The sequence below is a fragment of the Cariama cristata genome, unplaced genomic scaffold, assembly GCF_000690535.1.
Source record: "Cariama cristata isolate BGI_N322 unplaced genomic scaffold, ASM69053v1 scaffold7647, whole genome shotgun sequence".
Taxonomy (NCBI): Eukaryota; Metazoa; Chordata; class Aves; order Cariamiformes; family Cariamidae; genus Cariama; species Cariama cristata.
The window spans coordinates 133284-144593 of NW_009626141.1; the positions used below are offsets into that span (position 1 = coordinate 133284).

The 11310-nt window shown below is 40.5% G+C and overlaps 1 protein-coding gene across 1 annotated transcript in view; it reads right to left on the reverse strand.

Moving 5' to 3' along the window:
- PTPRT (protein tyrosine phosphatase, receptor type, T) overlaps positions 1 to 11310 on the reverse strand; it is a 160138-nt gene that overhangs the window by 70445 nt on the left and 78383 nt on the right. Inside the window, exon 8 of the mRNA XM_009703901.1 lies at positions 2068 to 2203. Within this exon, the coding sequence (XP_009702203.1) occupies positions 2068 to 2203 (136 nt within the window). The remainder of the gene's footprint in view (positions 1 to 2067; positions 2204 to 11310) is intronic.

Sequence of the window (11310 nt, forward strand, 5' to 3'; positions counted from 1 at the left end):
ATCAACTTTTAATAGCTTGTGAAATACACCAGGATGTTCAGATGGGGCACTGCTCTGAGAGCTTTCCTTATAAGTTTTATCTTTCAAGCTGAAAATAAAAGCTTTTCTTAAAGATCTTTTAGGAAGATAACAGGAATGGATGAGGGCTGGGCATTAACCAAACCAGAAACCCAGCTCAATTTTTGCTGAAATCCTTTTTCTGTTTGTTATTGGAGGCATCTGATTTTTTTTCTGCTTATGAATCAAAAAGCTCCCAGGGGACTGGAATCAGCAACATCTATACTGTTTGGGCTTAACATTGAACAAAGTACAGTAGATGTGACTACAAAACACATGCACATTTGTCCACAAAATCTGAATTTTTTTACACACAATGAAAACTGGATTAAAAATCTAGATTGCCCACGCCTTCAGTTAATTCAATGGGAGTTCATGGTAGTCAGTACCCATGCAATCAATTTTGTAGAATTACATCATTTGGGAAGGCTACTCAAAGGACATCTAGTCCAACCTCCTGCTGAAACCAGTTTTGCTTGCAGAAAGTCTCTCAGGGCCTTGTCCAAATCAAGTTTTTAATTTCTCCAAGGATGGAGATTCTTCACCTCCAAACCATCTTGGTAACTCCCCTCTGGACTTGCTCTAATATATCAGTGTTTTTCTTGTACTGAGGATCCCCAAACTGGACACAGTATGCCCAGAGCACTCTCACCAATGGCAAACAGAAGGGAATAATCACTTGCCTCAGCCTGCTGGTTACACTCTTGATAAGACCACCCTGGACGCAGTTGACCTTCTTTGCTGCAAGGGCACATTGCTGACTTGTGTTCAACTTGTCCTCCAAGACCTCCAGGTCGTTCTCTGCAAACCTGCCTGTACTGTTGCATGGGGTTATTCCATCCCAGATGCAGGGCTTTGCCTTTGCTAAACTTGACGAGGTTCCCAGCAGCCCATTTTTCCAGCCTCTCAAGGTCCTTCTGAATAGCAGCCCTGCACTCAGCACCTGTAGCATAGAGCTATTCCATTTGCGTATGTTCTCTGGATTAAGACAGAGGACATACTATCTAGATTTAACTGCTGCTTTTAGTTTCAGGAAATGTGTGACTGTTTGTTATAGAGATAAGAGATCTCAAAGGAACAGAGCTTTGCTTTGAAAAGCTGCACTCCCTGCAATAGACCAAGTAAAATCATCACGGCTCTCACATGTAATGCTACCTGTACCCTAGACAAGGGGCTGCCAGGCTACTTAGCTCCTGTTTCATTTAGAATCTAATTACTGTTGGAAAGTAGGGTTTGCTTCAGAAATGTGACTGGTAAAAATATATACAAAATATACCCTTTTCTTGAGAAAAACTCTTGCCTAAGTGGTTTTCTGAATCAGTATATTACACCGCAAATGTAGAGCTCTTCAAATAGTAGCAACTACAACAGTCTACTTCAAAGTGTAAGTGCAAATGGTCCAAAGAAAATCACACAAAATGAACAGTTTGAACAAATTTTATTACCATACATGATTTTTCCAAGTTTCATTCCCTTGTAAACTAAAGCTAACTCTTGGAAAGATTCTAACCCTCAGCAAGATGTAATATTCCAGCTGAACACTGGTTGCAAAGACATTGCTGTGCAAAAATATGTCTCATCAAGACTCACTTAAGAACAAGACCCTTGGTCATATTATTTTAAGACATTTTCTTGGCCATTAAGAAAGAATTCTTGTCTTCTATTAGAGCACTGTTGTGCTACCTGCATAGGCTCACATGCCCACTTCCATTGCCTCATTAGCATTTTGTACCTCTCCATGCTTTCTATGAGCTATCCCGTCTCATGAATTATCAATTAATTACCATTAACTCTTTGCAGTAACAACCATTCTTTTGTTGTTCATACGCTATGTGCCAGAACAGGTGTCTCTTGTGAGACTACAACTTCTTAGTGGTAGTGTTAAATAGGTATTAACTGCTGCCCTCTGTAACACAAATGAAATGTTTTATCTCTACCAAATTTATTCTTCTTTTTCAAGTAACAACACTCTAGCCAGAAGGTCCAAGAGGAAGCAAAACAGAAACTTACCTTCTCTTGATGGTAAGCATTGCTCCCAAGAGGATAATAACAAACATCAGAAGACCAGCTATAACTCCAGCCATCTTCACCGTGCTGTCAACTTGTTTTTCTGGTTCCACTGCATTGGAATTCTGGGTGGAAGCTCCTTAAAAGATGGAGGGAGAGGAAGGAGGAGATAAAAAGAGAATTTGTAGAAAAATAGTGCAAAGAGCCACCTTAAATATTCATTTGAAAGCCTAACAACATATTTGCAACCAAAATGTAACAGACAATTGTTCATCTAACCAAATCTGTCTTTAATAAGGGTTAATGACAGATAATTCAGAGCAGAAACAGGGTGTAAAATCCCAGTGTAATGCAACTGACTCTAATATTTTACCATTTTATACTGTAATGGGGAATTTACTGTTCTGAGGCACTCAGCATACACCCAAAACCAGGAGAATTAATAACAGTTATAATTTTCATCTCAAATAGCTCAAGTGGAGGTGCAATCCTTACTCATCGAAATAATGAACGTAAAAGTCTGCAGTAACATATCCCATAATACTACTTGCAGAAACATTTTTTCTTCTAAAATCAGAACACATTTGTATTTGTCACTGTACTGGAGGCCTGGCTTTTGTAAACACATGGTTACAATTATTCATGCACAAGGATTAACCCAACGCACAGAGAACCCTCCACATCATCCGATGTATTCCATGCATGAGCTCTTCTGCAGCCCAGGCAAGACAACATAATTTCTATTTGAAATTTTGGGGGTTTTAAGAGTAAAGCCCACATACCTAAAAATAAAATATATTTAGGAATATTATTTGCACAGCATTTCATCTTTTATTTCTCTGTTATGATCTGACTTTAAGAGTCTTTTGCCCCTGCAATAACTGAGGACCTTGCAGAATACTACCCTGTTGCTGGGACTACTTGGATAGTGCTTATTATATACCTTAGCTCTGCTGACTTCTCTACTTGCTGCACAGAATTTTTCCAGCTTAAACCACTGAGCTTGATTTAGAAAGCCCCACAAGATTTGAGTCATGGCTACTCTAAAGACTAAATAAGCCTATCTTTATTATATTCCTGATATGCCTAACTACTCCTAAAAATATCACTGTTGCATTTGCTGAAGTTAAATGAAATCATGTTACATGAGATCACAATCTTATCTTGGGCTTCACCTTTGCTGTTGGAGTCGGCCAAGTCTTCCTCTGCAGCTTAAACACAGTAGGAAAAGAGAATCAAAGGTGAAAACAGAGTGCTGGCATCAGAAGACCATAATGTTTTGCTCTTTTAACAACTGTGTTGCTGACCTTCAGGGAAAGCCAAATCACTTCTGTTCATGAAGTCAGTTGCTTGGGGAGGTAATATTTGATCAAGTTCATACATTGGTGAGACAGCAGAAAGCCTTACTGGGTTATCTTTTTGCCCGTTTGCCACATGTTAAACTGTATATGCTTTAAAAGGTCCCTGTCTGCAAGGATGCGTCCCAATGGTTACCATGATCAAATCATATAACTGAATATAGGGCTTTCGGATATGTTCTGAATAGGGCCTTAGCTGATGGACTTCCAGGGATGAGGATCTGATCTTGAATAAAGTGTTATATTCTCTGCTCATCTTATCTTGAAGGGTACATACAGAACAATGACACAATAAATGCAAACTCACTGCATGCAGCGATAAAAGTATGATTTCACTTTTCCTACAGCTAAGCTGTTAATCTAGTTTGCCACAGCAAAACACAATATTTACCAAGCAAAAACGCTGGCTGTTTGAAGCACACATGTAATTTTCAGCTCTTTGTCCCTGACAACTCTACTGCGTCCACCAATTTTCCCACTCAGTTAAGAGTTCACTGGTAACTTCTGTGCTCACATGTCTGAAATGCATTAATGGGACTCCTGAGCGTGAAAATAAAATAACGTATCAATTGCATATTATCATCTTTATCTGACAACATCTCTTACAATCCTGGAGCAAATCTGTCCAAAAGGCGAGCTATATACCATCATACAGGCAATCCCCACACTATCACACCACAAAGCAAGTGATAAAGGTACAATTTTTCCCTGAAAATGGCCAAAACTCTATTTGTTTGAAGTGAAATCCAGAAATACTCCAAATTATCCTTCACTTGAGTTGCAGTTACTCATATGACCCTAAATAATAAGTGTTGGAGAATGGTTTTCTATCACAAACAGCACAGTCAGACCTCCCCTCATTTTTGTACCATCTGAATACCCTCACGAATTGTAAGCCACGCTAAAAGAAAATAGGAATGTGCTGTCAACTCCATCCTCTAATCCACTAGAACGGTTTGATTTTGCCAGGCTGTTGTTTGTTACTACAGGCAATGTGTAGTCAATGTATTTTTATTTGATATTTCTTGTCCCATTGCAGACTACTGCAGCTCTACAAAGAGAATAAAAGCTTATTATCCATCCTGACACCTATACACTGTGGTGATCGGTTCACTTGAATCTTCTACATAACTCTTTCTATCTGTCTTGGCAAAGGCCAACAATTCCTTTAGGCTACTAGTCTCACCATTTGTAAGTTGTCTCAGCTAATAGCACCTAGGAATTGATAATATGACAGTGTCAGTAAATTCCTGGGTCTCGGATTCTTAAAGCTTTACACAATGCAACATTACTGCAATAGTCCTTCATTTTCCTGCCATTCTGGCCTATTTTCCTTGTAGATGCCTAAATCTGCTACGGTTGCTTGTACTCCCACCTGCACCACCACCAGCTGCAGGTAAGAGCATTTCCAGTCTGGCAGAGGAAGTGCTGTGAGCCGTTACTGGACTTGCAGAAGGTGATTTCTGCTGCTCTCGACGGTAAAGCTGTTTTAGAATTCAGTTTTGCTTCTCTCCTTTGTGGACACGCAGGCAGATCTGAAACCCTCTGAACACAGAAGCCCATAAAAACTGCTCAGATGGCCATTTCATACAAATGTCTTTAAATACACTTGGAAAGCTCTGCGCTACTGTACTTGAGAAGCCACCTTTTTCCTTCTGAAAAACAGTGTTTATAAACTTGTGGTGGTTTAACTCCAGCCAGCAACTAAGTACCACACAGCTGCTCGCTCACTCCTTTCCCTCCTCAGCAGGATGGGGAGGAGAATCAGAAAGAAGGTAAAACCCGTGGGTTGAGATACGAACAGTTTTATAATTGAAATAAAAGATAATAATAAAATAATAGTAATGAAAAGGGAGATAACAAAGGAGAGAGAGAGAAAACCCAATACAGACAAGCGATGCACAATGCAATCGCTCATCACCCGCTGACCGATGCCCAAGCAGCGATCGGCCCCTCCCGGCCAACTCCCCCAGTTTCTGTACTGGCCATGCTGTTCCGTGGGATGGGATACCCCTTTGGCTAGTCGGGGTCAGCTCTCCTGGCCGTGCTCCCTCCCAGCTCCTTGGGCACCTCCTCGCTGGCAGAGCGTGGGAAACTGAAAAGTCCTTGACTTAGGGTAAGCACTACTTAGTGACAACTAAAACATCCGTGTGTGATCAACATTATTCTCATACTAAATCAAAAACTCAGCACTGTACCAGCTACTAGGAAGAAAATTAACTCTATCCCAGCCAAAACCAGGAGAATACTGCTGACATTAAAAGGGAAAGAAAATAAACTATAAGTCTATTTTCCAGTGGTTACTTCCACCACATTTCCTGGAATAAATTGTTCCTTGTAACTGAAGCTGGATACTGGAATAATAGGATATAGAACAGGTCACCACTGTTATTACTATGTGTATTTCAGTGGTACCCAGAGCCCCCACCAAGGTCAGGACCCCATTACACTGTACTAACATGAAGTAGGACAATTTTCTGCCCTAAGCTTACTTTCTTAATAAGGCAGGCAAATGATAGAAGAAAGTGCCACAGAAGCAAAGACTGCAGGTCCCTTGACTCCCTATCTGTACATTATCTACTAGACCAGGCTAGTGCTTTCAGAGACATACATTTTTGTACTGTACAAAATGCACTGTCCCAGAAGCTTGACCAGTGGCATGACTCTGACTTTCACAGGCATCGGCATTCACCCAGCACTCCATTTTACATTCATAGCGATTTCAAGATTTTAATCCTTTCCTACCAACCTAACTTACTTTGTTTCTTCAACTGTTTTCAAAATTCCCAGAGATCTAGCATCTTGCAGCGAGACAGAACAAGGTACAAGCAGCACATTCATGGGAGATAACTGTTCTGGTGATGTTGCAGAGATGGAAAGAGAGCAGAGCAGGGGCAAATGGGTTATTTCCCAGAGTCGTCCACCTCATCAGCCCACGAGAAGTCAGGTTTATGAATCATCAAGCACTGATGGTTTAATTAAGGTTTTGATTAAGGGCTAATTCGGCTATCCTGCTGTGGATTCACAGATACCTAAATCTCAGACTAGTTCAGTAAGGTGCAGCTACTGGAAGCGTGGTTTCATATTGTGCCAGCTTCTCGCAGCTTTCAACCTTTTAAATCCCCCCTTTGCTTCAGATCATGGTTAAAGCTGGCCCTGCAGGGGCTGTTAACTTAAGGACAAGAATTTTGAAATTCAGAATTAATTTCAGTATAAAGGGCTGCCATTTGTATTCCAGAGTTAAATCTTTCTGAACGTTTCTTCAGCTGAAAATGTTTCTGTCCACAAGGAAGAAGAGATGACACGTTTAGCTACTTTGAGCTGGAAGATGGTTTGCAAGTGCTTCCGACAGCCTAAGCTCAAGTTTTTGCCAGTAACTAAAGAGGAGAACTTTCTCAGTATGTTAAGAAAGTGAAAAATCACCCACTTACCAGCAAACGTTCATATGTAGTGCTATACATTCCTAGAGCAACATTCATATGTACTTTAAATTCTCTTAATGCTCAGGCAAGGTAAGTAATAAATTATATTATTTACTTTATAGATCTGGAGAGGTTATGGATATGCTTTTGGCATCACAGGCACCCCACAGCAGAGCTGAGGACTGACATTTCTGGACTGACATCTTGTGACAATTCCATCAGACCATGCAACCGCTCACAGATGGAGATGGGAGGGACGGGAAGGACAGAGGGAGAAACAGCAATGGAAGCTAAGCAGAAGACACCACGGCAATCTTTCACTCAGCAATTTATGCATACACAGTTATATTATTTGAAAACAATAAGCCACCAGATATAAAGTGACCTTCTCTGTGGAGGTGGCACCCTGAAGAACATCCAGGAAAGAATGATTATTGAGTGCACGTTGAGCACTCAATAGTGCTCAAGCAGGACTGATAATATAAGTTTCTTCTATGAAACCTATTTCACAAACTGTAATTTGAAACATTTTTTATTTAAAGCAGCAATTACAATATTGCATTAAAAAAAATGTAACTGACAGGAAAAAGAATTCAAAAGAGCCATAGGCAGCAGGAAAAGATGGGTATTTATGTGAGATTTCCAACTGGCAAGGCACAAAGAACAAAGTGCTGCGATGGAAGTGGTACCACAATCACATCAGTAGCTGCGTCGCTGCACAGGAGAGAGAAGCATCTGACACCGTAATGGGAGGAGAAAAGAAAGCAAACAAAATGGCTCTAAGGACAGCTGGGTCAAATATTTGGGGGTAAGAAAAGGCAGTGCCAGTGTAAATGAGGGAGGGACAGAATGAGAGAAGCAACACAAGTAATGGGAGGTTCAGTCACAGCCAGATGACAAGAAAGATCTGGAAACGGGACAAGTCAGTCTGGCAAAGACTAGGTTTGGTTTCAAATTTGTAACACCCAAGAATACAACTTCTTCAGAGAGAATGTCACTCTTGAAACAAAAACCAATCAGAAAAATTACTTCAAAGCATTATTTAACCCAGAAAAATTAATGAAAAATAATGGGTTCAAAGTCATTATGAGTTAAAATGAGCTGCTCAATCAGAGTAATTTCTTTGTAGCACATAATGGCCAGGCAGCATGTTGAATGCAAAATTTCCTAATAGACCTAGAGGCTTACTTTCAAAAGACAGTTATTCTCAAATCACTTGTAAACATGATTTTCTTTTCTTTTTTTTTAATGGTGCTTTCTATGCGAGTAGCCTACAAATGATTAAAGCATCTCCGCGCATAGAAATGTTTTCCCTTATGTTTCCAGATCCTGATGATACTTATACCTCTGAAATACAGTCTCTGGTACACAAACACAAGGGCAGACAGGTATGTCTATGAATGATAACGCTGAGATAAAGGTGGAAGGGCACCGTTTTACATCTTGACCCAGAATACCCGGTAGCCAGCACCACCCAGCAACAGCCCTCTGCGTCAGCTGGCCCGATGCATGGGCTGTGGAAGACAGACTAATTTGCAACCTTCAGCAGTGTATATAAGAGTAGTGGGTCTAAAAACAAAGGTATGCACGATGCCGGTGCTTCTGCCTATGATAAGCCAAGAAAGTGAAACAGCTTATTAAATCTGAAAGACAGATTCCCATTTGGTTATTTATTTGTGGTAATTCATTTTAAAAAAATGAATACCACCAACAGTATCACTACACATAACGTCACTACACCAATTTTCCGCCTCAGGTTACTGAAGACTGCAAAAAGGCTTAAGACTACATGAGACCTTCTCATTTCTTTTAAAAAAGTTCAAAAGGAACAGAAAGAATGATGAGAGCCTAAAGCTTTCAACCATATTCTAAGTGGAGAGAGCAGCAAAACAAAGCAGTCCTGGAAAGAAAGATAAACCAGAATTTATATGAGGGATTATCTGGCATACAGGTTGAATCTGTAGGAGGATGAGGGTAAACACACAGCGAGGAATCAAGGTTAGCATTACTAAACTGAATGAGGATTAAAAAACACTAGTAAGAGAACAATTAATTCTGGAGATTCCAGGCAAATCCACCACCAAGGCTTTTCTTTTCTCCTCCTGTTTTTCTTCCTCTCTCTTCAGAACAGAAGCACTTAATTTGTGCTAAAGGCAGATATATGGCCCCCAAGAATGAAAAAGGTTATTACATTTACTTGAAAGAAGAGCTCAGACAAAGAGCAGCTGTGGTGATGCCTACAAGTGATGCGATGGTTCAGAGGGTGATAGCATGTTTGCATTTTAACTCTCCACTTTTGCAGAGCTATTTAGAAGCTAGCTGGAAATTATAAAAAGTAAAATTCCCATTGTCACAAGTTCAGATTTCCACGTGACTTAATTTTTGTATGGTCTTAAAGAGACGCAGGGAGATCAATCTTTTGACTGAAACAGGCAAAAACTTTCCAGTGCATAACAACGCTATGGATGTATAACAGAATCATCATCCCCTATGAGCAAAAACTAATTAACCTTCGCACCAGCCAGTGCCCTCTAAGCAGTTACTCTGCTCTCATCATGGTTATCATTAAAAACCCACAGCCACACCAGCTGCAGAAATTACAAAACCTGTGGGCAAAGTCCAGAGGTGGGTATGAAACGAATACTGGAATAAGGCCGCCTTTCAAGCCCGGCTGGTCAAAGGTGCTTCATGTACCACAGTGGCCTGCGAAAACCGTGCCCGACAGGACTTCACCCTCGAGCTGACTGAACAGCATGCAAAGGAAGATACTCACCATTTTACAGTAAAAAGGGAGTCATATGGCCAATGCATTAGGGAGTCTGTGTATACACGCTCTACGTGTGCTGCATAAAACACTTGGAAAACTTTTTGTACTTTGCCAAGTTGAAGCAGCACTTTCAGGCATGTCTTGACTGAAGATTTTTCTTTTCCTCTACAGTGGTATTATGAAACAGTCTCTTTCACACCTACCTCTCTTGTGACATTGTCACATATCCTAATGCTACCATATAGTTCTTTTAATGTCCAGTTGTTCCTGGAAGAAAGTGAGAAGCTAATGCATTAATAATAACCCTCTTTCTGAACACTGGCTCATTGAAAAACCTATTTAAGGAAACGGAGGCATAATGCATTTGTAATAGTCTTGGGTTTATCATGCCTTTGGAAGTGCTATGTAAGGACACTGACAATGATCACCTGTTTATGAAAATTTTTTAAGTGATCCACAGTACCTGACCAGTGGCTGATACATCTTAGAAAGCATCTCCAGATACCAGGAAATGGAGAAGAAATACTGACTACCCAATAAGTAGGTGTAAGCGTATGAAGGTTAGGAACACACAACACTGCTGTCCTCTAAAATGTAAAAGACCTTCTTCCCCCCCCTCCCCACCCCTTTGCCTGGCTACTGGTTTATTTGCAAACAAAGGTGATCATACAACCTACCAGCCACAGCCACAACGCGTGGCCACCCACATCCTGTCACACCAGGCGGGTGTTGAAAGGTGACAACAGCCTCCGTGGCACTTCAGGTAAATCCTTCTCTGCTTTGACTCCAAGAGGAGTCAGCAATAATACATTTCATTCTGCTTTTTCTAAAGACCCTTCTTTTCTGAACCTACCCAGTGTATCCCAGCAGCGGATGCTCTGAATTACAGAGGTGATATTTTCAGAGTCTACTGTTGCTAATCTATCCCAAATTTTACCTCAAACACTGCATCTTTTCCACCCTCTTCCCTCCCACTGCTTTTTTTTTAATTGGGGAGCCCAAGATTAGGACCTGGCAGTCAGCAGAGCTCTGGAGTAGATGCTGTCCTCTCAATATCCGAGTTGTCAAACTCAGTTCACTTGTGGCCACATCCAGTTCCACACCAGGTTCTTCACTAATTCAAAGTTGGTTCATTAGCTCCCTTGGACAAGAGAGCCCCTGGAGCTGACATTTTAAATCCCTCTAAGTCAGTCTTGATACCAAATTTGGTGAAAATAGAGATGCTCACTGGGTTAAGTGGGCATCCACATGCCAGTAAGTTTGATTTGTCTTCCCAGCAGGGAGTATTTTTCAGTAAAAGCAATATAAGTGTGTCTGTTATTAACAACTAATTACGGTGATACGCAAACATGTGCTAAAAAATAACTTTCAGAAGGCAGAGATTTGTTCGGGGAAAAGAAAAAAAAACACAAACAAAACATTTTCATGCATTCAACTTAAAAAGTGTGATAAAACCCTCTGAAATAAATAGCACAAAACAGAATAAACCTGTCAAAGGAATAACATTCCAGTGTATCAGAAGACAAAATGCAATAACAAACAGATTTGAAGTGGGATTAGATCTGTTTAAAAAATACATTATCTGTCTACAAAACCAGAATATGTTTCAGAAAACAAAAGAGTCCTCTTAAATGAATTTGAGGGAGCAAGAGCTATTAAATGAACAGGTTTCACATGCAGCAAAACTGTGTGTGAACAG